Raw genomic sequence first — 27625 nt, 5'->3', positions numbered from 1 at the left:
CACCGAGAAGCAATACCTCCAAATCTTCACTGAGGGGGTAACACCAAACACTAGAATGTTCTTAGATGCTTCCGCAGGGGGTAGTCTCAAGAGCAAAACTGATCATGAAGTTCAAGCTCTAATTGAAAACATGGCTGGCAATGAATATCGTGATCAAGCTAAAAAGAAAGAAAGAGGAGTGTTTGGGGTGAGTGAACAAACTGCTATCCTTGCTAACCAAGCAGCTATGAACAAACAAATCGAAGCTCTAACTAAGGAGTTTCAAGGCTTCACCTTGGCTCATAAGCAACAACAAGTAGCTGCAATCAAGTGTGACTTATGTGGTGAAGAACATCCAAACGGTGAGTGTGTTCCAGAAGGATCAAATGAAGAAGCTAACTTCATGGGAGGTTATCAAAGGCAGAATCAATACTACAATTCAGGCATCAACAAGCATCCCAATCTGAGCTACTCAAATAACAATGCTTTGAACTCTCAGATGCTCACTCCTCCCCAACAACAACAAAGGAAGCCATCAGCTCTTGAGGAAACTATGATGAATTTCATGAAGATGACTCAAGGCAACTTTGAAGAGATGAAGAAGAGTCAAGAAGCTGAAAGAAAGAACAATGAAGCTTCTAGGAAGATGCTTGAAACTCAACTGGGGCAATTGGCTAAGCAGTTGGCTGAACAAAACAAAGGCGGATTCTCAGGTAATACTAAAGATAATCCTAAGAATGAGTCTTGTAATGCCATTGAATTGAGGAGCAAAAAGGTTTTGACACCTTTAGTTCCAAAAGCTCCAAAGAAGGTTGATGAAGTAATTGAGATAGAGGAGAATGATGTAGTTGAAAAAAATGTTGAGGGTGTAGTTGAAAAAGAAAAAAATGATGAGGGTGTAGTTGAAAACGAAAGGAAGAAAAAAATAGAGGGAGAAAAAAGTGAGAAGTTAATTGATGAAGATTCAATCTTGAGGAAGTCGAAGAGTCAAATTTTGAAAGATGGAGATAAACCACAAATTGTTCCATCATATGTGAAGCTTCCATACCCTCACCTTTCAAAGAAGAAAGAAAAGGATGAAGGCCAATTCAAGAAGTTCATGCAACTTTTCTCACAACTTCAGGTGAATATTCCTTTCGGTGAAGCCCTTGATCAAATGCCGTTATATGCTAAGTTCATGAAAGACTTGTTGACTAAACGAAGGAAGCCTAAGGATGATGAGAACATTGCACTTTCTGAGAATTGTAGTGCTATTCTTCAAAAGAAGCTACCACCTAAGCTGAAGGATCCTGGTGCTTTTACTATCCCTTGTTCAATTGGACCGGTAGACATTGGTAGAGCTTTATGTGATTTGGGAGCAAGTATAAATCTGATGCCACTCTCAATGATTAAGAAGCTTAAGTGTGGGGAACCAAAACCAACAAGAATGACCATTACTTTAGCTGATCGGTCGATCTCTTATCCCTTCGGTATACTTGAAGATGTACTAGTCAAGGTTAATGACTTGGTGTTTCCAGCGGATTTTGTGATCTTAGATGTGGCTGAAGATGAGGATATGCCACTCATTCTAGGAAGACCTTTCCTTGCAACTGGCCGTGCTTTGATTGACATTGAGAAAGGAGAGCTAATGTTGAGATTTCATAAGGAGCAAGTAGTGTTTAATATATTTGAGGTCATGAAGCACAAAGATGAAAATCCCAAGTGTTACCGGATTGACATTGTTGAAGAAATAGTTAAAGATGACTCTTGTGAACATCAACCAACACACCCTCTTGAACGTGCAATTGTGAATTCTATAACAAAAGGTGAAGATGATGAAGATCTTGAAGTAAGTGATTGTGTGAAGCAACTAGCAGCAAGCAAGCAAGAGTTGGGTCCGGTAAAAATAGAAGAATTAATGGGTAAGCACTCTATGGATGCTCCTATTTTGAGTGGAGAAGGAGAGAAAAATCCAGAATTAAAAGAACTCCCTTCTCACTTGAAATATGTTTTTCTCACTAAGGATGCCTCTAAACCAGTAATCATCAGAAATACCTTGACACCTTTGGAAGAAGAAAAATTAATGAGGGTGTTAAGAGACAATCAAGGAGCTTTGGGGTGGAACATTTCTGATTTGAAGGGTATTAGTCCAGCTTATTGCATGCATAAAATACACATGGAGGCTGAATACAAACCGGTAGTTCAACCTCAAAGGAGACTTAACCCAACAATGAAGGAAGTGGTGAAGAAAGAGGTGCTGAAGTTACTAGATGCAGGTATGATCTACCCTATCTCAGATAGCTCATGGGTGAGTCCAGTTCATGTGGTACCCAAGAAAGGAGGAATGACGGTGGTAGCAAATGAAAAAAATGAATTGATACCTACCCGCACCGTCACTGGTTGGAGAATGTGTATAGACTACCGGAGGTTGAATACCGCAACAAGAAAGGACCACTTTCCATTACCATTCATGGATCAAATGATTGAGAGATTAGCTGGCCAAGCCTTTTATTGCTTCTTGGATGGGTATTCGGGGTATAATCAAATTGCAGTGGCTCCGGAAGATCAAGAAAAGACTGCCTTCACTTGTCCATTTGGAGTGTTTGCTTATCGAAGGATGCCCTTTGGGCTGTGTAATGCGCCGGCAACCTTTCAAAGGTGCATGCTTTCCATCTTCTCTGATATGATAGAGAAGAACATTGAGGTATTTATGGACGACTTTTCTGTTTTTGGTAAGTCTTTTGATCAATGCTTGTTCCATTTAAATGCTGTACTTAAAAGATGCACCGAAACTAACCTTGTTTTGAATTGGGAAAAATGTCATTTTATGGTAACTGAAGGTATAGTTTTGGGGCATAAAATAAGTGCTAAAGGCATTGAGGTAGACCAAGCCAAGATAGAGGTTATAGAGAAACTTCCTCCACCAATCAATGTTAAAGGAGTGAGGAGTTTCTTGGGGCATGCCGGTTTCTATCGGCGGTTCATAAAAGACTTTTCTAAAATTTCCAAACCCCTCTGTAACCTCTTAGTCAAAGAAAATGAGTTTAATTTTGATTCTGAATGTCTAAATGCTTTTTCTTTGATTAAAAACAAGTTGGTGACTGCACCAATAATCATTGCACCCGATTGGAATTTACCTTTTGAACTTATGTGTGATGCAAGTGATTATGCTGTTGGTGCAGTCCTAGGCCAACGCAAGAACAAATTTTTTCATGCAATTTACTATGCAAGCAAGGTTTTAAATGAAAATCAAGTTAACTATTCCACAACTGAAAAGGAGTTGCTTGCGGTAATCTTTGCATTGGAAAAATTTCGTTCTTATCTAATAGGCTCCAAAGTCATTGTTTTTACAGATCATGCAGCTCTCAAATATCTCTTAACTAAAGGGGATTCAAAGCCTCGACTGTTGAGGTGGATCCTATTATTGCAAGAATTTGATCTTGAAATTCGTGACAAGAAGGGAGTCGAGAACGTGGTAGCTGACCACCTCTCAAGGCTGGAGAATGATGAGGTAACAAAGAAGGAGAAGGCCATCAAGGCCGAGTTCCCTGATGAACAGCTGTTTGCTATTGGAGAAAGACCTTGGTTTGCTGACATGGCAAACTTTAAGGCCGGCAACATAGTTCCTGATGATCTGACCTACCCTCAGAGGAAAAAGTTCTTCAAAGATGCAAACCACTACTTGTGGGATGACCCATATCTGTTTAAGGTAGGTACTGACGGTTTGATTAGACGTTGTGTTGCAGGTGAGGAAGCACATAGTATCATGTGGCACTGCCATAGCTCAGCTTATGGAGGCCACCACAGTGGAGAAAGAACAGCTGCAAAAATTTTGCAAAGTGGATTCTGGTGGCCCACCCTTTTCAAAGATTGCCACGACTTTGTCACAAGATGTGACAGATGCCAAAGGACAGGTAACATATCAAAGAGGAATGAAATGCCCCTAAAAGGAATCATTGAAGTTGAACCATTTGATTGTTGGGGTATTGATTTTATGGGACCATTCCCTTCCTCTTACTCTTATCTCCATATTCTAGTCTGTGTTGATTATGTCACAAAGTGGGTTGAAGCGATACCATGTGTTGCTAATGATGCCAAAACGGTTGTCAACTTCCTTCAAAATAATATTTTCACTAGGTTTGGAACCCCTAGAGTATTGATCAGTGATGGGGGGAAGCATTTTTGCAATAATTTTCTTGAAAATGTGCTCAAAAAGTATAACATTAAGCACAAAGTTGCAACTCCCTATCACCCACAAACTAGTGGTCAAGCAGAGGTTTCAAACCGACAGCTGAAACAGATTCTGGAGAAGACAGTTGCGTCAAATAGGAAAGATTGGTCTAGGAAATTAGATGACGCACTGTGGGCATATAGGACAGCCTTTAAGACCCATCTTGGGTTCTCACCCTATCAGTTAGTATATGGGAAGGCATGTCATCTTCCAGTCGAGCTAGAACATAAAGCTTATTGGGCCATTAAGGCCTTAAATTTTGATCAAGTAGCCGCTGGTAAGAAAAGAATTTTGAAACTTAATGAACTTGAGGAGATGAGGCTTAGAGCGTATGAAAATGCGCTCATCTATAAAGCCAGGACAAAAAGGTATCATGACAAAAACTTAGTGCCTAGGGATATTAACTGTGGACAGCTAGTTTTGTTGTATAACTCCAGGTTGAAGCTGTTTCCTGGGAAGCTCAAATCAAAATGGTCTGGACCATTCTTGGTCAAAAGTGTGTCACCATATGGAGCTGTTGAACTAGTGACACCTGAAGGAGATCGAAGTTTCAAAGTAAATGGACAAAGAGTTAAACCATACCTAGGTGGTGACCTACCAAAAGGAAGGGTGGCACTCATTCTGAAGGACCTCTGAGAATCCTTAGCAGTCAAGCTAGTGACGATAAAGAAGCGCTGGGTGGGAGGCAACCCACTACATGTTATTTTCAGTCATTTTTCTTTTGGTGTATTTTCTTTTTATTTTCTTTTTAATGTCGAAGTCCATTGAACTTATTTCCCTATTGTAATTGCTCCTGCACTTGTTTATTATTAATGAATTTGTTTTGTTTCATGTGACCTATTCCAGTTTAGTAACAGTTGTTTGATGAAACGGTGTTCCAAAAGTTCTAAAGGAGGGGTGACTTGATTCAAAGGCGAAGTGTACGGCGTTGCTAGGTAGTCACATACTCCCAGAAATCTCAGCCATAAGGTTCATTGCCAAATCTTGTTTTTCAATTTACTTATATTTAGATTAGTTTTCCATGCGACTACATTTCTAGAACTTGCATTGTTTCTCTATTATTGATTGGTCTCTGTCAATTACACACTGAGGCAAAAGTGCTTGGTCCTGTGAGCCTTTTTGAAGCCTACCCTGTTTTAATTTGTTAAATTTATCCTTTCTTAACCAATTGTGAGCCGGTAGGATTAGAACTTTTTGTTCGGTGACAAACTACATTACAAGCCTAGAAACTTTTAGGACTTGTCCCTTAATGTATTTTCTGAGTTAAGGCATTGTAGAATGTTGCTAAAGATTAAGTTTGGGGTTGCTATTGGAATTTGCAACCAACTAAGTTTGGGGTGGGGGTACTAGAGAATTAGAGAAGAAATATGAAATTGACATGAAAAATACACACAAAAATGGTGTATCCAAAAAAAAAAAAAATATGAAATTGAATGATGAAAAAGGGACAAAACAGCTAAAATCCGAGTAACTTCAAACTCGAGTGTCCCTAAATGTTAAAAATGTTCTCTAGTACCTTTGCATTGATTGTATTTCCACAAGGTGAATGAAGGAAGGAATGAATTTTGTGCTTTAACTTCCGTAGGAATGCCTAACTCAAATTTTTTGTAGCCTACTTATCCAAATATATCCCACCTTTCACCTAAGCCCCGTTATAACCCTAAGACCTCAAAAGTGTGTAATGATATTGACTTTGATTGATATTTAGAAACTTTTCAAGCGTATGGTAATATGTAGACCTGCATGTCGACTGGTAGAACCCTGTTTCAATTTGATGCGAGGAGTTGTGAATTGGTGGATGCGAACAAGTCAAACTAGCTCATCTTTAGCTAGAAGGAGAATGAACTTTTGGGTACTATCGTTTTGTCAGGTAACTGTTATTTTACTGTCATTTGTCACTGTTGCAAGCAAATTCCTTGAGGACAAGGAATGGTTTAAGTTTGGGGTTGTGATGACATCCTGTCATTACGTAATATTAGGGACTTATTGTGACATTTTGATAGAGTTCTCATGCAATTTATACTGTTCTGGAGTGCAATAAGCTTAAAATTTGAAGTCTGTTCGAAGGAAATCGCGCCACGCCAATTTCAAGCCGTGCTGCGATTTTTGAAGCAAAATTACATCCTCCCTGTTTGAGGGAAATCGCGGCACGCCATAATACAAGGCGCGGCGCGATTTTGATGGGTCAGGCCCATAACTTCTATAAATACTGCACTCAAGCTGAAGAACAAGGGTTACGATTTTGGAGAGCAAAGTGCGATTTTGAGACATCGGAGACGGCTAGAAGGGCGATTTCTTCATCCTTTTACCAATTCATGTATGTTTTAATTATTTCATTGATTATGCTATTTGTAAACTCGATTATGAGTAGCTAAATCGCTTAGAGATTAGATCCGAGATGAATCTTTGTAACCCTAATTGACACATGTTGCTGTGAAACTCTATTTTGTTTATGAATTCAATTCTAGTTTATTCAATTCAATTGTTCTTAATGCTTTTTATATCTTGATCACATATAACTTGATTTTGTGAGAATGAATGACCACTGACCATGGCTTTCAACTTAGACCTAATTGAATTGTTCTAATAAACAGGGTTAGTCTAGGAATAGATAATCGTTTGTTAGTGATAATAGGTTAACGTTCGGTAAAACCTTCAAGAATTATTAGACCACCTAAGGAATTAGGGGCTGTAGTTTAAGAAGAGGGTCCTAACTCAAGGGATTGATTAGGGCTATTTTGTTAATCATCGTAAATTAGAAAAGGATTCATAACAAATAGGTGCAGTAGACCAATTAGGGGAACTTAGAGGATTCGACGGATCTGATCTCATCTTTCTCTCGTATTATATTAATCAAATCTATTCTCTTTTATTTGATTTCATAAAATCAAACCAAATCTACTGCCTAGTGGCAAAACAAAATAAACTTTACACATCCTAATTATATAACGAAATTGAATTATTGAAGTTAAAAACAGTCCTCGTGGGATCGATATTTTTACTACTTCGATAGTATTTGGTGCACTTGCCAGAGATCTATCACTCCTCAACTGCATCATTCCCTTCTGGATGATGCTCTTGGTGTTGCTCGCATGAGATTGTAGTTTGTTTTTGTTTTTATCATTTCTTCTTAATAAAAAAAAAAAACTAGTTTCAATTATATAACTTGAACCATAATGTTCATCAGTTTAGATTATACTATCTGAACTCTTTCAAGATGTCTTGAAAACCGATTTTGTTGATTTGTATATATGATTTTGATTGTTTCATATATGGGCCAACTCCCGGACCGTGTTAGAGGCGACACATCTATAATTACAATATCTGCAAGGCGAGAGCAGTTACATCATGCCTAAGTGGAGGGTTGGGTGAGATTCTCATGTTGTGCATCTCTCAAGGTACTTTGCATAGTTTTGCATATGTCACATAAAGGAGATGCACATATGCACTAATCAACTAAAGAGATAATATTTGGATGACTTTGAATTTAGATGATTTTGGTGATTTTATTGTATTTAAATGACAGATAAATTGATTAAAATTAATTATTTTGATGAGAAAGAATAATTGATTAGTAAAGAGATATAGACTCACTAAAAAAAGATAAAAACAAAGTCATCACACTTAAAGTCATCCAAATAAGAACCAAAACAAAATACACTCACACAAGTACTCTCTAATGGCGTCAGACCACATAATATACAAAATATGAAAATACAATAATTTGTCGTACAACTCTCAAGGAAGATGCACATGGCCAAATACGCACACATAGAAATGTTCTATACTCGTGTATTGTGCAACATTCTGTCTGCACATGTTTTAAAATTTAAACTATATAATAAAGGCTTAAATACGTGTTTAGTCCCTACAAATAGGGCTCATTTGAATTTTCGTCCATGTACTTACTAATCCTTTTAAAACTGAGTTTTGGACCCAATACCATTTGATTACTTATGTGACACATGATTAGTGACGTGGTGATGATGTGGCATAATATGACTAGGAAAGGATATGGATGACTACATTTATTTGACTTCCATTTATGCATAAATTTTGAATTTATTTTGAATTTGCTTTAAAAGTTTGAAAATAACAACTCTGAATACCTTTTTACAAGAAAAAAACAAATTCAGAATAAATTCAAAATTTACGCATAAATGGAAGTCAAATAAATGGAGTCATCCATAACCTTTTCTAGTAGTCAAACAAATTAGGCTAAAATCGACTTCGTTATCTTACTCTCGACCCTCTTATTTATTTGTCATTTTACATCATTCATTTACTCAATTCATTAGTTGCATAACACATAAACCCTACCTTTGCGCCGCTCGTCCAACATGACTCCACCGTGTGCTTCTAAACCATCATCGTCCACAGGTACCAACTTTGTCTGTCGCTTAATGTTTTTTTTACAAGCTTCCCCTTTCCATGCGCCTCTTTTCCATTTGTTTTACTTTTTTTAGGATTGTTGTTGTTATTATTGTTTAAATTTTGAGATCTATATACTTTATATTACTTCTTGGATGAAATATTTTTTTTAACTCACTTTGAATGATAGATTGTTGCAAAATTTGGTACCAGCAAAGGATCTGCAGGGTTTAATGTGCAAAAATGATTGTTCAAATTTAAGGTTCTTCTCGCATTTTCTTTTAATCAATTCTCATTTCAAAAATAAAAATAAAAATTTAACAACTTATTCAAAACAAAAAAAAATTGATGTATTAACTAAAGGAGAATTTGGGGGAGGATGGACAAAACCCTCAATCATTCAAATCCCTTTCTTTGTAATGTAGCCACACGATTGGTGGTGTGATTGCCGCGTCTTCACCACACAAAACCCCTTTTGAGGCTTAAAACGCAACCACTGACATCACCACGTGCGAGTTGATTCGGCTTCAGCGCAGGTTAGCTATATCCGAGCTCGTTTCTGGATCCATACTTTGAGTCGAGTTCATTTGGTTTTGTAAGCAAGGGATCATAGCTCAGATCTATATGTCCTTCTCCTTCGTCGTCGCGTTACTTCGTCATTTCTCCCCCTTTGGATTTGTTTCGTCTGATTTGAGTTTGGATCTGGGTCTCTCTCTCTCTCTCCCCCCCTCCCTCCCTCCCTCCCTCTCTCCCTGGTTCAAGTGGTTTTCAAACAATTGTTATTGGTGGCTCCACTACGCATATTAGTTATGCACAATTATTTTATCAGAGTCACTCTTTATGATTAACACTAAGGATTGTTGGCTAGAAATGGTTATACATGCTTGTTGTTTCGATGTTGTGAGTCCTATGTGTGTGGATATGTATCTGTGTTGGCGGTCAGACCCATTCTCCCCTTTACCGATCTGGATTCAATGTTTGAAACGTTCACACATCAAAACACTTGGGCTAGCCTCATGGTGTTGGCTTGAGACCTTGGAGTATGCTCCTCTCAAGGTCTCGTGTTTGATTATCTCTAGTGTCAATTTCATTGCGCTAGTTTGACTTTTTAAAAAAATGTTCACCCATCTCTTTTTTGCAATTTCGTTTCAAGCTCGTGTGTGGATATCCACTCCATATTAGCATTTGTGTTTACCTTGTTGTTATATATTACTCCGTCCGAAATGAAATATAAGCAACTAAAGTAGTTGAAAAGTTGATGTATATGGACTAAATTTTTAACCATATACCAACTATCACTTTTGCTTATATGGACTACATTTTTACCTTTTTTGGGCCGTTTGTTTTTTGTTTCCATCGAGTCAAACTTTATGTTTCCCCAATTTCTTTTACTATTTTCCTTTAGTTTAATCTACTAAAGCTGTAATAGATCCATATACATCTCATTTTCTAAACAAATTTCTTCACTAAATAATCAGTAAAGACTACTTAACTATGCCTTAATTACCGGTGATACTCTCCTCCCTTCTCAAATTGGTTTGTCACATAAAATGAAGGAAAAATTTGAAGAGAAATTGGTGAAGAAACATCCACAGACAAAGCATATGACACCACAAAACCACAAACAAATAAAAATTTCACAAAAACAAATATAGATATACATTTGAATTTGTTTTTTTAGAGGGCCCAATTGAATTTGTTGTTAATTTAATGTCTGCCATCTTGAATTAGTATTAACAACATACTCTTTTATCACGTAATTTGGTTCTCTTTAACAAATAATCATAAACAAATAATCATAAGTATCTATATTTTAATATCAGACATATCTTAAATATATTTAAAGAATTATTGTATCCGTTTTAAAAGTAGTGTCATTTTAGCAAGATAAAATTGCTACAAAATGAATGTCATTCTCACTTTTCAATATACTATTAATTACTTTTTTCCAACCTTAAAAGTGTCATGTCCATAGACAACATTATTGCATTTCTTAATATATGTGTAACAACCTTAAACGACACTCATTTTAAAATGGAGAGACTATTTCTAATTCTTAGTCATGATACAAAGTTTTCACTATTGTTTAATACTAATGTCTTTTTTTGGTGGTGGCCGGGGTGTGAACCCCGAACCTTGCATATTTTATGCATTGTGTCCATACCAACTGAGCCAAGTTCACGAGGACTAATGTCTAATGTTCATAAAAAAAATCTATTAAATACATATTTAAATTCTCCTAGTCCTAGTCGAACATAATTTTTTTCTCATACCCAAAACCCATATATCCAATCTCCTATAATTTTATTTTAAGGATTTGAAATCCTTAATCATTTGAACCGTTGGTTAGAAGTTTTATCAATTAATCAATGTATGCAATTTGAACAGCTATACTCAAAAAAAAAAACAGTAACTTAGTGACGAAGTAATACAAAATTAGTAGTGTGTGACTGTGTATGATCACATCACAAAGGAATCCAATTCGAAATTCAATTCAAGAATCCAATTCCTCACAACACAACACAACGTGTAATGTGTATGCATTTGTTTCTTTGTTCTTAAATTGTGTCTTTTGAAAACAACTTCAAACGGTTCTATCTTTTGCCTTTCCTCTTCCTCTAAGGAACCCTCTTTCTCTTTTTCTATAAAGATACACTCTTTATTCATTAGGGTTTTTCTTATTCATACGTATCTGGGTGGTGGTGGTGCTTACCACCCATTTCATTGCTTTCAAAAGGTAAAGGTGGAATCTTTTTCACTTTTTCTCATGACCCTTTTCTTTAATTTGTCTTTTGGTTTCTGGGTTTAACTTATTTCTTCCTTCAGAACAAGAGAGAGAGATTTGTAATTTTTTGCTTTTATTTAAGATCAGAGTGACTATTGCACTAACATTTCAAATTGAAGTTGTGTCTGGTGTCTGACTTGTGTCGGTGTTTGTGTCCAAGTCGTGTTGGTGTCTGAGTTACATTTGATCACTTCTATTTTCTTAAATTATTAACGGTGTTTACAAGTTAGTGTTGTGTTTGATGTACATGTTACTGTCATTGATTCATCTTTAGAGTAGTGTATTTTGATTTTTGATGATTTTTTATTTGATTTATGTAGTAGATTCATCAAAGACTATGGAGGAAGCTCTGGTGGAAATGGATGACTTTGATGAGCAGCAGATCAAGCCTAATGCACTTCCATTTGCTAGAAAGTTAGTTTTGTAAAACAAAACCCTTTTCATTGTAATGTTGATTGCTTGGGTTGATGTTTTGGGTTGTTGAGTTTTTGCTTTTTTGTTTGTATAGCTATCAGCTTGAAGCATTGGAAAAAGCGATCCGTGAAAATACCATAGTGTACTTGGAGACTGGTTCTGGAAAGACTTTGATAGCCATCATGCTTCTTCGAAGCTACGCTTATCACCTCCAAAAGCCTTCTCCTAACATTGCTGTGTTTTTGGTTCCCAAAGTTGTTTTGGTTTCTCAAGTATGTTGCTGCTACTTTGATCTCTTTTATATAATTTTGCATATTTGAGATACATTGTCCGATGAATGAATGATTTTTATGTAATGATCAAGGATTCACCGTGCTTGTTTGTTTGTTCACTGTTGTATTGTAGCAAGCTGAAGCTTTGAGAAATCACACTGATTTGAAAATTGGAATGTATTGGGGAGATATGGGTGTTAATTACTGGGATGGAGATCTATGGAAAGGAGAAATGGAGAAACATGAGGTGAGGGGTCTCTGCATTTCTATTGCGACTAATGGATGTCCTTCTTATTTTATATAATATTAATCTGGTTTGTAGAACCATATTCTATTTGTTTGTCGGAACTCATGTTTATCTCATATAAAATAAAATACGAAATATTCTTCTAAACTTATTTGTTTGTACTATGCAAATTCCAATAGAGCAAGAAATAGGCAATTTTCTTTATTAACTTTGTGTTTATGTCCGCATCGTCTTGTATAAAACAAATACATACCTAATGAACCAACTAATATTGCTCTTTTGGAATTCATTCCTTTCATGCTCTCTTGTATTCTGTTTTTCTAAGGTTTGATTTGATTGACTTGAATATACATATCATCATTGTTACTATAGTTTTAGGAAGATGCGTCTGAATTTTATCTTTCGATAAGTGTAATTACTGTTGGTAATGCTTTTGAATGTTACAGGTGCTTGTGATGACTCCTGCTATACTGCTTTCTTGCTTGAGGCACAACTTTATCAAACTGTCAATGATAAAGGTTTTAATTATGGATGAATGCCACCATGCTGCGGGTAAACACCCATATGCTTGTATAATGACTGTAAGTCGTATACTCTTTAGACAACTATAATAACATAGCGGAATTCGAACAAATTGATATTGTTTGATGAAATACTATTTAGTACAAATTGTTTGAAGTGGTAGTTACTTTTGTCTGATTATGTGCAGGAGTTTTATCATCATCAATTGAAATCTGGTATCACTGAGCTTCCTCGGATTTTTGGGATGACTGCATCCCCAATTAAGTCGAAAGGTATACAAGACTAGAGAAAATTTCTATTAATTTCTTGTTTTTCCCTGCTTACTTATCATTGTCAGTTATTCTCTCATGTTCAATTTCCTTTTTCTTCACTTTTATTTTTTAACACAGCTGCGAATTCTGAATCGACCTTGTCCAAATCTATTCGGGAACTAATGACTCTAATGCATTCAAAGGTTGTTTTTATTTTCTTCCTCTCTGTGTACAATTTTTTCTTACTCGTATGCATTTATCGTGTTCAGTGGCAATACTTTATCCCCTTATCTTCTTTGTGAATATCATCATAAGAAAATACATTACAGAGCCTATGATAGGGCCTACTGTTATGCATGGATGCTCAAGTGAAAAAAAAAATTTGTGTAAAGATGTAACCAAAAGATAATGAATGATATATTTTCTTAGTTGTTATTTTATTTGCCTTTTTTTTAGTTGTTATGCATGGATGCTCAAGTGAAAGGTTTTCTTATGTAAAGATGCAACCGAAAAATAATTAATGATATAGTATTATCTTAGTTGTTATTTTATTTGCCTTTTTTTAGTTATTTCTAGTAGTTACTTCCTTAGTTTATTCCTGTAAAAATATGTAAAACTCTGCAAATATGTGTCTATAATGAGACCACACACCTTGTATTTATAATGGTTTTGCAATAAAGTTCATTGAATGCTTAATGAGTAAGCACTAGCCTAGGAAGTTGTATATTCTTGGAGTAATAACAACAAATCTAGGAAGTTGTACAATTAAAGTAATTTCTTAAGATTCTTAATTTTAACAATTCCTTTGTGAGTATTACTCTTTTGTTTTGAAGCACAACTCAATATTAGTGTTTGGTCTTGCCATGTTTTATTTCTCTAATATATTTCTCTAATATATCTGTTTTATTTCTCACAGTTCATACCAACATCTACCCCAAAATTCCGGTTTTACAGGGACAATGGGATTTCATATACGGTATTCAAAGAATTAGCCAAAAGGCTTAACGAGTTAAAATGACAGGTGTGTACATTTAAGCAAATCGTTAATGTTCAGATATATAGTTCAAATTAAACAAAAATTTATCTTCATGTTATGTCACTGACTCCAAATTCTAGTTGTGCATATTTTTGTCCAATTTTAATTGATTGTTTCCTTGAAATGGGTGTATTCTGTTTTTCAGCACGAGCGTTACATCACAAGTTCAGATTTGACTAAATCAGCTGTCCAATCTGCTCACAAAAAAATAGCAAGGATTTTTGATGCCTCAATTTTTTGCTTAGAAGAGCTTGATATTTGGTTGGCTTTGAAGGTTCTTGCCCTTCTGCTACTGTGACTTTATGTGTGTGACTCTATTTATGTTCATGTCTGCTTAATTGACATCAACTGTTTTTTGTGATAGGCTGCGGAGTCCTTATCTTCCATTGAAATTGAAACATTCATATGGGGTATCTCTGGGGATCAGATTGTTAAAAAATTTAGTTCAGCTACTATGATGACACTGCAAAGTTGCTTACCATCTGGTAATAATTCTACAAGCATTGAGAAAATACATGAAATTTTACTTAAATCTTTTGTTTGCATTCTTTTATTAATTTTTAAAAATGTTCTTACTCAGATCCTCAGTGGACTATTGGTGACAATATGAATTCCAATTTGGAAATGGGGCTATTGACCTCCAAAGTATGCTGTCTTATTGAATGTCTACTTGAGTACAAGGGTTTAACTGAAATGAGATGCATAGTTTTTGTGGAAAGGGTCATAGCAGCTATTGTCCTTGAGGTTCTATTGAACGCTTTGCTTCCAAAATACAATAGCTGGAGGGCTAAATACATTGCAGGAACCGGTAGTAAACTGCAAAACCAAACTAGAAAAATTCAAAATGAGATTGTGGAAGAATTTCGTAAGGGATTGGTATGCTGCTTTCTTAGTTAATCCCTCTGTATTGTAATAAAGCAAAGACAATTATTACTTATTAAGGAAATATTTTAATCTGTAGGTCAACATAATTGTTGCAACATCAATTCTTGAAGAGGGTTTAGATGTCCAAAGTTGCAATCTGGTTATTAGATTTGACCCATCTCCCACGGTGTGCAGCTTTGTACAGTCCCGAGGCCGTGCCAGAATGCGAAATTCAGATTACATATTGATGGTAAAAAGGTAATTATTGTGTTATTCTCCTTAGTATTGTGATTTCTAAATGTTTTGCAGTAAATTCTCCACAAAACATCTTTATTTTGTTCCAAAATTACAGTGGCGATGCAGTTACACTTTCTCGATTAGAGAAATACCTTGATGGTGGGCAAATGATGAGGAAGGAGTCCTTGCGTCATTCTTCCCTTCCATGTGAGAGTCTTGAAAGTGATCGATTTAACGAGCAAGCTTACCGAGTTGCAAGCACTGAAGCTGTTGTTAATCTTAGTTCCAGCATTACTTTGATATACTTATATTGCTCCCGTCTCCCTTCAGATGGGTTAGTTCGTCTATTGCTGCCCCCATTCCATATTAATCTTTCTTTGATTAATAATAATAATGAACCTTAAGATATGCTTCTTTTGCATTAATCTGGTCCTCTTCAATTTTTTATCCCGATCTTCATCATTCACCTCAATGGGTTTAAACTATCAGGTACTTTAAACCGACTCCGATGTGGGACAAACAAAAAGGAATATTAAATCTTCCTAAGAGTTGTCCTATACAGGCTATTCATGTACAAGGTGACACAAAGTTCTTAAAGAATATTGCATGCCTTGAAGCATGCAAACAGCTTCATAAGATTGGAGCGTTGACAGATAATCTCGTTCCTTCTATTGTCGTTGAAGAAGCAGAGGTGGAGGAATTTGGTAACTTTTTGTGCCTTCTATTCATTTTGCTTTTATTATTGCCTTTCATTTTTCAAACTACTTGAATGTAGAATTCTATTTAACCATATAATAATTCTCTGAATGACATTGACATCAAACAAAATCTTACAGGGAAAGAACCATATTCCGAAGAACAACCAAGTTATGTTCCATTTGAATTGGTGAATCGCATGTCGAACAGTAGTAACACAATCTACTATTGTTATTTAATAGAGCTAAAACAAAATTTTAGCTATGATATCACTGTGCATGACATTTTGCTCGCAACTAGAGTCGAGCTTGATCCAGAAATGTGTTCCGACAGAGGTAGTCTGGCCGTAAACTTGAGATACATAGGAAACATTAATCTCTCACCGGATCAGGTATCTCTCAAGTATTTCTTTAATTGTATCAGACATATTTGCAAGTGTTGGGAAAAGTCAAGACAATTATGATTTGTTTTCTTTTCCAGGTTCTTTTGTGTAAAAGGTTCCAAGTTAGTATCCTTGGAATTCTTCTGAATCGTAAAACGGATAAAGAAAGTCTTTCAGAAAAATTCTCTCTGGAAGATGATCTTGAGATAGATTATCTCCTGCTGCCGTCTATTGCTATCGAGGAAACACCATCTGTTGATTGGTTAACAATCAGTTCCATACATCCATCTGCAATTCAGTGTCGGTATCATGGGGCCAAGATATTGACTGAGAAGGGTTTTGTTTGTGGTTGCATATTGCGAAATGCTTTGATTTGTACTCCTCATAATGGTCGTACTTACATCACCACTGATATGATGGAATTGGACGGAAACTCACCTCTGCAAGTAGGGGATGGTGAAGTTACTACTTACAAGAAGTACTTTGGACAGAAGTAAGTTAATTTTTGTGGTAGATGTTTACTCTCAACTCTCAAGTTAATTTATCAACTCTGGTGCCTTATATATTATCCGGTCAATTTATCTATTTTGGTGCATTATTTTAATTTATCCTTTTCTGAGTTTCAGGCATGGCATTCAATTGCGTTTTGAACATCAACGCCTACTTAAGGCAAGACACGTTTTTCCAGTAAAAAATTATTATCATGGAGATAAACAAGCGAAGGACAGAGGTTTGAGCTTCGAATTTTTTAAATGTTTTTTCCGGTACTTTAATCTTTCCTTAGTGGTGTCCATAATAGCACGGAAGATTTAGTTTCTTCTGTTGTCGCTGTCCAAATACTAAAACTATTGATGTGTAATCTGATCTTAATCCTGTGTTTTTCTTTTTCAGATGCAAGCAAGACCTTTGTTGAATTACCTCCTGAACTCTGCTCTATAATCATGTCACCAGTACCACTTAGCACGCTTTATACATTTTCATTTATTCCATCGATCATGCATAGACTTGAGTCGTTGCTTGGTGCTTATAACTTTAAAAAGATGCATTTGGATTATTGCCCACAAAACAAGATTCAAACATTCAAGGTGGGCTAGTTTTTTATTTCTAGTTTTTTTTTTTTTCCAAGTAAAGAATTTTGTATCTATCTCTGAAGCATGGGTACTCCAAACACGGAGAAGTACCGGTACCGGGTACGCCCCCGTACCGGGTACGCGTATGGTACTCGTAACTTAGTGCCGAACCATACCTATTTTTACTTGGTTATTTTGTCGTAATTGGTGCAGCAAAAATGTACGGGCGTTGACAAAATAACCAAAATTATCTTTCTTTTGATGAAAATAGTAGAGGGGATGCATTAAAAAAAAATAAAACTCAAGCAATATGATGATAGAAGTGTAGTAATTAACATGAAAAAACATTTTTTTTTTGTTTTATGCCAACGTACCCATACCTTCATTTTTTAAAATTTGCCGTATTACGTACCGGTACCAGTACCCTTACCGGGTAACGTACCCGTACCTATGCATCATAGGTATCTATCTATTGATTGTCCTTAATAGCTAAAAATTTGTAGAGAAAACATATTTTTTTTCCCTGCATTTTTCTCTTACAATAATTTGTTAATAATGGAAGTGGTTCTGAAACAAAAGTTGTAGTAGAAAACACTAAACTCTGGACGTTGAAAGTAAAGAGTTCATTCTGCTCTACTTTTATACTCCACTGCCTTGGCTAATACACACTGCATATATTGAGAAGACACTTGGTTTTCTTGTAAGTTGTCAAACATTTTAAAGATATTTGCACTGATGATGGTATCGGCATTTTGCATTTTAGGTATTGGAAGCAATGACCACAAAGTCATGCAAGGAGACCTTTCATTATGAGTCACTAGAGACACTTGGAGATTCTTTTTTAAAATATGCTGTTAGCCAACAGCTCTTTAATATGTATCAAAATCAGCACGAGGGTCTTCTTAGTGTGAAGAGGGAGAAGATTATTTGTAATGCTGCGCTCTCTAAGTTAGGCTGCGATTTTAGACTTCCGGTATTCTTTCTCTCCCTCTCTTTCTTATGATATTCTTCAATCTTTTATGCTTTACATCTCTTATGAAGCTATCTTTTCAGCATTTTTCATATTTTATTTGATGTTATTTCATAGAACGTCTATCTGTATATAAATACTTCACTTGTAAGACTGATTTCCCATATAGTTTTATTGAGATATGATGTAATAAATAGAATATTTGATTGGAATATTATCTCCCTTATTTTCTTCTATGTAAATATATTCTTAATTTCCACGTATATATCTCTGATGTGATTAGTTAGGTATAAGGCCACATTACATTAATCTCTATAATCATGGGATTCTCTCTGTACAATTTTTTGTAAATGCCAAATGTTGAGAGCTATTCTTTCCAGCTATTTAACACCAAAAACATCATTCTCAACTAGTTGGTGACAGTTTGTAAAAGATTATAATTATAATTAGAATTTGGAACATGTACAATACTTACCATACCAGGCAACGTGTTCTCGAACTGTAATGCTTATAAAATGAGGATTATGTTGAATCAGTTGGCTATTCATTCTGCCTTATTATCTTGAAACTAAACTTGTGGATAATAATATTAGTTGTGTTATTGATTATCTATTCTTCTGAGTTGCAGGGCTTCATACGGAATGACCCTTTTGATCCGAAGACCTGGATCATTCCTGGAGCTAAATCAGGAAGTTTCAAATTAGAAGAGACAGTTTTCAATGGGAGAAAAATATATACTCGCGGAGATAGAAAATTGAAACGGAAAGTTGTTGCTGATGTTGTCGAAGCACTAATTGGTGCATTCCTTAGCGCTGGTGGTGAGATGGCTGCATTGTTGTTTATGGATTGGATTGGGATCAAAGTGAACTTTAATATCAATCCATATGAGAGGCAATTCATTGCTTGTCCCGACACTCTAGTTAATGTCAGATTTCTAGAATCCCTATTGAAGTATTCGTTCAGGGATCGTTCTCTATTAGTAGAAGCTATGACACATGGCTCGTACATGCTTCCTGAAGTGCCTAGATGCTACCAGGTACGTACTATTGTTATTATTCTTAGTATGGAAACAAGACATTAGCAGATATGTATCAATGTAAGACAAAGATTTCTTCAACTTAATACTGATTAGCTTACATTTTTTCAAGTCTTGATGGTCCTTTTTAAATATTAATCATTCACAATTTTCTTCATGATTAATTATGTTTTCCTCTTAGGGTCAGTTTGGATTGGTTTATATGAGTATATCTACTGGCAAAAACACTTTTAAGATTGTTTATGAGAGCTTATGGAAACAACTTATGACATGGTCATAAGTTGTTTTCAGCTTATCTGCATAATCTCTCCAGGATAGCTTATGAAAGCAGCTTATAGCATATACATAAATAGTTTCACTTTATTATATCTTTTGTCATAGAAATAGTTTTTACATAAGTACTTGTATGATAAAAGTTTATGATGTAAGCGCTTAATTAAGTTGTTTATCTAAATGTGGCATTTTTCGTGTTACTTATGTTTTTCTTTTGTCCCACTTTTTGTATGATATATTCCTTTTCCTGCAGAGACTTGAATACTTGGGAGACTCGGTGCTGGACTATCTCATTACCATGCATTTGTATCGAGTATATCCTGGCATGTCACCTGGGCAGTTAACAGACATGAGGTCTGCATCGGTGAATAATGACTGTTATGCAATGTCTGCCATTAAGGTTGAATTGCATAAGCATGTTCTTCATGCATCTCAAGAGCTACATAAACATATCGTAGCTACGCTTGATAAATTTGACGGTCAGTCTTCATCAAGTTTTGGATGGGAATCCGAGGCTACATTCCCCAAGGTTAGTTTGTCAAAATCTTTGAATAATGTTATTACTGTCAAATTAGTGTTTTAACACTACTTCAAAGTGAGGTTTTCTATAAAATGTACAAATTCATGTTTATCCTTAAATTTTGTGCATCCTTAGAGAAGATACCACCGCTATGGAACACAAACTGCATTTATGCTTTTGTTTTTAGTTTGATCTGTGCTATTTGGTATGGAAGTTTTTCTATTGAAGCTGTTATGAGTACCTAAACTTTACTTGTCCGGTCCGGTGATTGTGATCAAAATATGATATGTTTACACGTGTAATCTATGTAGCACCAACATATGATTATATTCAATTACTTCATTTTCTCAATTTATTATCGATATGTTTGTGTACTGTCTGGTGTTCATATCTGTGTTAGTGTTTCATGGCTTGTAATAGCTTTGCCTACTTTTTTAGGGTCATTAGTTCTTTTTGATACATAATGTAGAGATGTAAATGTTATTGGTGCGTTTTTCTACTTTGTGACTGTGATGACCAACTAGAATGTGGAAACTGTTGCAACACCAATTAAGAACATTCCTATTGTTTGCAGGTACTTGGAGACATCATAGAGTCTCTAGCTGGTGCTATATTTGTTGATTCAGGATACGATAAGGAGGCTGTGTGGAGAAGCATAAGGCCTCTTTTGGAGCCCCTTGTGACACTTGATACATTAACGATCCATCCGATTAGAGAATTAAATGAACTGTGCCAAAAAATGAATTATACTATGGAGGTGACCTTGTCCAGGAACGACGGCGTTACTAGCTGTAAAATCGAGGTAATTGCGGATGGGGTAATTCATGAGTTCGAGTACAAAGGTTCTGCCGACAAGAAAACTGCCACAAGACTAGCCTGCAAGGGAGTTTTGCATTCCTTGCAATTGAAGTAAACACAAGAAAAGTGATATACATAACTTGTGTATATCTAAGGAATTGTAGAAGCACAAGGATGTAATTTTTTAATTGTGGTATTAAGATTTCATGAAAAATGATAATTGGCAGCTTAGCTGAAAATTTAAATTAAGTTTGATAATATCAAAGTAATCCATTGTATAATTCTGCATACAAAGAATGATAGGAATGTTAAACATGGTAACGTGGTAGCTTTTCTGCCACCAAGAAATAGAAAAGTCCCATTACTCCAGAGTGTCTTATGTTGCTACTGTAGTTACTCTCTAATGTTAAAGTTTCACCATCAAATATCTTGATAGAACCTGGTTTAGGGTAACATGTTGACATTCCTACAACATATCCTTTTTCATTTCCTGCTCTCCTTCCTTTTCCATACTTTGGAATTGAAGTACATATAACTCTTCCATCCTGACATTAATGTCACAACCAAAATTTCAAAACTTTGATCCAATATTTAATTAAAATGATAAGAGTACAAAGAGTATAAGTAATCAAACGAAGTAACAGTAGCATATATAGTCTAATTATAAAGGTTGATCAAATTAATACAAAAGATCAAGACGTCTAATATGGGGGAAACTGCAAATTTAGAAAACATTTTTATTTTGAGAAATTATTTTTATACAATTGGTTTTAGACAACTTTTGTGACAACTTCTTAATAAGGTAACAAAGTTCAAATAGATTGTTAATTGTCCTTGGTAGATGATTAAGAGAAAACTTATCAAGTGTCAACACAACTTTATCATTCATGATAATATAGTTAACTACCTATTTGTACTTCGTTAACCATCTAAAAATTTGTGGTAAAAGTTGAACAATTTAATTTTTTAAATAACAGAACTTTTTTTTATTTTTAAGGTATGTATGCACCATGTCACTAGAGAGTAGTAGTATTCAAATATTACCAATGATTGCAATTATTTAATGTTCACCTTTCCATATAGAGTTGATGCAATTGCACCTGAATGTTGATGACCAACTCCATAGATGACATAACCGCCATTTTGCATTGGGAAGCTTGCTCTCTTGACATCAACACAACCACTACGATTCAAATAACTTGTGCTGCAAGGTTCTACTTCATATTCAAGCTGTACACATAGCAAAGAATCTCAATTACTCACACATGAAATAGAATTTTATATAAATTATATTTTGATTTAGCTTACCTTGCAATCATGGTTTAGTCTCTTTCCTTTGGACTTATCTGAAATCTTCAAAGTATCAGTCACATCAAATATATAAATCTTGAGAGGTACCATAAACTTTTCCCAATTAACCCACTTAACAGTGTATTTCAAATAAAGACTTTGTTTTGGTCCTAAAAACCCTTTACTCAGCTTACACTTACTATTATCAGGACAACATTGCAAACCACCTTTATAATTTGGACTCAAAGCTTCTCCATTTTCATCCTTTGTAACACTATACAAATCACACTTACACTCAGTACACCCCATTCTATCTTCCACACCCCTAGTATCAATAGCATGAATATTTATAAACCATTTTTCCACATACCCTTTTGGAATTTCTTCAGGATTGCCAACTTCTATGCCATAAGGGTCAGGAATATATGTATTTGTGCCTCTTGTTTCAGATCCAAGACCATAGTACTGTCCAAAGACATTCTCTTGACAAAATCCATTGTTTCTTTTAAAAATAATACCTTCTTGACTATTGTTTGTCACATTTTTAGGTTGGTGGTATCTTACAACAATCCAATGATGTAGGTAAGTTTGATGGAGAGGCATTGAGTTCCCTGATTCATCAACTACTTCAGCAAAGAAACTCTTGAGTGAAATATGACCTCTTGGAAAATCAACATCCATGAATACTTTATTTGCGACAGATCCTGGACTGAGTTCAATCTTAGGTGAGAAGAAAACTTTTGTTTGAATATTTTTTTTGGTCTTCCTAAATGCAGCTGATGAGAATGGTATGTTTGACAACAACACTAGTGCTAGGATTGCCCATGAAAGCTTCCTAGTTTGTGATACAAACCTCATGTTGATCTGTTTATACAAAACAATTAATTAAAAGCAATTGCATATAAAGAAGGCCTTAAGTTAACCTTGCCAAATATCTTTGAAAAAAAAAAAAGTTAACCATGCCAAATTTGATATTCACTTACGAAGTAAAATGAAAACATATATAGATTTGACTCCATTATAGTAAATATTTGAAGGGATCATTTCACTTTATAAATTAAGATTTTTAATCTGCAAATAAAAAAAGTAAAAGAAGTAAAATATGTAATTATGTTTTTTTTATTATAACTAATTGGTATGTTATTTTTTACTCAAAATCAAATTTCATTTTGAAGGATGGTGGATTTGGATTATATAGTGGAACAAACTATACACCCTTAGATTTAGTAATAGTAGCAATGAGTGTTGCAATTGCAATGACAGGAAAAACTTCAGAAATAAAATGTAAAAGAAACTACCCGTTTTATAAAACTATTATTTTTCTGAACCTATGTCTTTCTCACGCGTACTATTTGTTTTTTCTTCAAAATGCCCTTTGTTCGGATTCTATAATCCAAAAGGTATTTCGGTTTCCAAAATCCGAACGCCGCCTATATATAACTCAAAATCATAAATCTTACTTATTTTAACAGTTTCATAAAGTTTCCTTAAAGCTTCTCTCCCACAACCCCAAAATCTGAAACTCCCTCGTTGGATGATTTTTGAAGGTTTTTTGCTCAAAACTATCACATATCAAGCCTCTTCAAACATCAAACACAAGGTAAAGTCTCATTCCCTCGATGTATCACTATTGGGTTGATTTTTTTTTTTCATTTACTGAACCTGTTCGGATTTTACAATTCAAATCAGGTTGTTCACTGTTCGGATTTTAAAATATGAAGTGTAGTTTGTGCTGTTTTTGACAATTTTGTGGATTTTTGTTAATTAGATGTGAAACACCCCTACTAGAAAATTTCCTAGAATATCTAGCATGAGTGTTAAACTCGGCATCGGGTACATTAAAATTACAATAAATAAATATTCTCTGAACAAGTCATAGAATTTCTCGCATATTACCTCAGAAATAGTTCCACTAGCGTGTACTTTACATAGTCCAACTACTTCTGCTTCTTCATCACGAGCCATCCTATCGTATTACAACTTGTATATCTGAAATAAATAAAAAGGGATTGGGGTGAGACAAGATGTCTCAGTGAGTTCCACCTATCCTAGGCTGTAGGCAACCTCGGGGAACCTAGGATCGCCATCTGTTTCTAAACTTAACCCATTTTGGGTTTATACTATTTCATTTCGCATAACTGAGCGATTAGGGAATAACTAGAATCGCTGTCTGAAATACTACTTTAATTATATAATACATGTAGTCATAGTCATAACCTTAATCATAAACAAAATCTCCATAACCATAATAATAATCATGTATATATCTCCAATATATCATACTCTTGTATAGCTTATACTTTGACATACTTATCTAGGTATGTCACTGATTCTTTTCTAATATCAACTAGTTTCGGCTAACTAAGCCGGAGTTCCATAACTAAATTTCCTCATTTCCAACTATTGGCAAAATTTCTATGAAATATTTCTTCGCAGCTAATTCATTCTACACATAACTTTCATATTAATATGTGTATGCCATGTTAGTAATTATGTTGGAGGGTCCTTAGAATTTTTCCTTGGTTCCAAAATTTTATTTTTGTTCTCTTTCAAATATTATTCGAATAATTCTTGACTTAAAACTTTATATCATTAATTATACATTTCATTCGTTACTATGACCCGTACGTCATAGGCTACATTATCTCTCGTTGTAGCAAACGGATAAAAAGTTCATTACTATAACCCGTACGTCATAGGCTACATTATCTCTCGTTGTAGCAAACGGATAAAAAGTTCATTACTATGACCCGTACGTCATAGGCTACATTATCTCTCGTTGTAGCAAACGGAGTTTTTTCAATATTCTCATTTCTTTCTTTCTTTCTTTTTCTATGAGCATGTTACTCATTTCAATTTTTATCCTCATTTCCATTTTTCTGTGAGTTTCTATAATTCACTGTGAGCATATTACTCATAGGTTGCATTTCAAATTTTCTTTCAAATCATTTCTATAATTTTATACATCAATTGTCTTGATAGAATTTCCCTCCAACATTTATACTAGCATAAACATACTTATTAACATAAAAGAGGTTTTAGGATACACTAATAAGGATACCTAATTCAGAAATAGTCATTCCACTATCTCATATTTATTATGTTTCAAATGTACCATTCATATGGCATAATAGTCATGCTATAATTATCCCAACTTATTCTAATAATTCATAAACATTCCATCAATCACCATCTTAATCCAATTCCAAACAAGTTCTTAAATTATATATACACATATCGTATAACTTTATATGTTCTTTTTATTACTAATCATCCATATACTTCTTTAAATCCACTTACTATCAATGTCAAATACACAAGTAACAATATCATTACTAATAAACTCTAACAAATCATCTAATCTACACACTAATACTCATATAGGACATTTCACAAACATCTCATATGCATATTATGAATCATAATTCTTTAATAATGATGATGGTTCTTACTACCTTCAAAGTGACACGTATGAGATGCATATAAAATAAATTACTCAATCTAAGAGAAATACCACATCTGAACAACTAAAATAATAAAACATATGCTTGGATTTATGGTTACCAAGTTATAAAACTAAAGGGGAACTCACCTTAACATTTTCTAAAGTCTCCGCGCTGCTTGAGTCCTAATTAAGCTCCCGGTGTGCTCCGTAAGCACTTTTATCCGAAACATCTTAACTATAGCTTATGGCTTCTGCGTGTTCCGAATTCATTACAAACTTCAATCCGCACAACCAAACACTTATGAACAACTTTTAGATCATTTATTCAGCAACTTAAACTTCAAAATCGCTTATTTTGCACTTTCCATGCCAAAACCCGTATAGCTTTTTCTGCAGATTTTCAGCACTTAAGTCCAACTTCTAATGCGTTTTCTGAATTCATTTCTATTCCGAATCATACAAATCTTATATCCGAATTGAAGGGAATTAAGCGTACAATCTAAATATCCAATAATCACTTCATTCTGATTTACACAGTAAAAGATATGACTCGAAAACAGAAGCTGTCCGAACAGCAATTGCAACAGCTTCTAATCCTACCCGAAAACAGCTTATGACTTTTTGGCTTCTAGATTTTCATTCCAAACAGCACCCCAACAAATTTCTGGTGGTCCTAATAGCCCAAAATACATAATCATTCCAACTCAAAAGCTACAACTTAACTTCTTAAAACAGCTTAATTTTCTTACCTTGTAAAACTCCAATTTTACACATACAAGCTTCTAACTTTCTATCATTCTTCATATCATGTTTCTAAATGCCATTACCACACATAACCATCTTCAAATTACACATAAAACATACACCAGAGCTTGAATTAAATAAATTTCCATGAAAAGGAAATTATACACATGGTGTGTGTATGGTGCGGTTCATAAGGGAAAGAGAGAAGGAATGAATTTTGTCACTTACCTTGTAATTATACCACTCTTGAGTCCCCTAGAAACAACAAGGTTATATGTGATTTCCCATGAAATTTGAAAGAGAAATTAAGAATTGGAAAGTTGAAGGAGTGGGCGGTTTATGTGTGCAAAGATGGGGAAAATGTTACAGTGGTAGAAAGGTTGTGGAAGAAGAATGTAGAAAATTGTGGATTTTTCCACTTAAATAATCTTGAGTGGCAAAATTACAATTCTGCCCCTTGCTTAAAAAAAATCTTGAGGGATATTACAAGATGTATCTATGAATTTGCATGTTTAAGACATGAAGCACATTTGAAACGAAAGACCTATCATGTAGTAGTGGATCTTGAGTTTTTTTTTTGGGGGTGCCAAAATTTATGGAATATATATTTAGTTGTTTCAAACTATAGTTGAAATTATTAACTAGTCTAATGGTCAGTTTTTGCTTGAATGCAGTGTACGGGCGCAGGTTTGATTCCCCCTCAAGAACGTTTTTCTTAATAAAATTTAAAATAATATAATAAAATTAAAATTAAAAATAATATAATAAAATAGAAATATAAAAAGGAGATGAATTAGGACTCGAAGACGTGACATCCAGAAGAAAATCATATTGCTTATCCACTGTGATAGAGGGATGTCATGGCTCCCATGGGTCTTAGAGAAGATCTGTCACTGCTATCATGCATGCTTCTGTAAGGCAAGACCGGATGGCGAGGAATGAAGTGGAAGCGAGAGTGGGCTTGCACGAGGGAAGGGGCAGGGGTCGTCGTGCGGATGGCTCCAGACCATCTCTGGTGAATGAGCTTGATCCCGAGCAGCACCAAATGGAGGAGAATGACGTGAAGGTTGAGAATACGGAAGATGATGAGTTGTGTAACGCCCTCCTTTTTATTTAATTATTTTAAATGAGTTTTGGAATATATTTATATGATTAGTGTGATTTATAAGATTTATGTGATTGATATGATTTTAGAGAAATTTATGAGACGTTG

At 34.8% G+C, this 27625-nt stretch overlaps 1 protein-coding gene and 1 pseudogene across 7 annotated transcripts; one reads left to right on the top strand and one right to left on the bottom strand.

The window, feature by feature from the left end:
• The first annotated feature begins 11274 nt into the window (after positions 1 to 11274).
• Positions 11275 to 21304, top strand: LOC146945036 (endoribonuclease Dicer homolog 2-like; annotated as a pseudogene). The gene is made up of 23 exons (XR_015026209.1): positions 11275 to 11297; positions 11666 to 11759; positions 11854 to 12031; positions 12165 to 12278; positions 12725 to 12859; positions 12988 to 13072; positions 13190 to 13254; positions 13536 to 13560; positions 13960 to 14072; positions 14233 to 14361; positions 14452 to 14572; positions 14668 to 14963; positions 15049 to 15209; positions 15304 to 15522; positions 15678 to 15892; positions 16025 to 16275; positions 16365 to 16759; positions 16893 to 16996; positions 17158 to 17351; positions 18100 to 18309; positions 18935 to 19342; positions 19869 to 20144; positions 20710 to 21304. The product of XR_015026209.1 is annotated as an endoribonuclease Dicer homolog 2-like (transcript).
• LOC146945035 (uncharacterized) lies at positions 19839 to 26803 on the bottom strand. Of its 6 annotated transcripts, none has more exons than XM_085743423.1 (6): positions 26641 to 26803; positions 25816 to 26508; positions 24120 to 24212; positions 22242 to 23087; positions 22005 to 22163; positions 19839 to 21478 (listed from the first exon to the last, which is right to left on the bottom strand). In XM_085743423.1, exons 3-6 carry the CDS (start codon positions 24186 to 24188, stop codon positions 21242 to 21244), a joined length of 1311 nt encoding a protein of 436 aa, XP_085599549.1. In that variant the 5' UTR covers positions 24189 to 24212; positions 25816 to 26508; positions 26641 to 26803; the 3' UTR covers positions 19839 to 21241. The 6 variants fall into 6 exon arrangements, with proteins under 6 accessions (XP_085599549.1, XP_085599550.1, XP_085599548.1 ...); XM_085743424.1 differs by having other exon boundaries at positions 25816 to 26058; XM_085743422.1 differs by having other exon boundaries at positions 25816 to 26803.
• Between the last annotated feature and the right edge of the window lie 822 nt (positions 26804 to 27625).

This window comes from Medicago sativa, chromosome 2, assembly GCF_051527215.1.
Source record: "Medicago sativa cultivar Bolivia chromosome 2, Bolivia_mono, whole genome shotgun sequence".
Taxonomy (NCBI): domain Eukaryota; kingdom Viridiplantae; phylum Streptophyta; class Magnoliopsida; order Fabales; family Fabaceae; genus Medicago; species Medicago sativa.
This window is presented reverse-complemented; position numbering and strand designations above follow the sequence as displayed.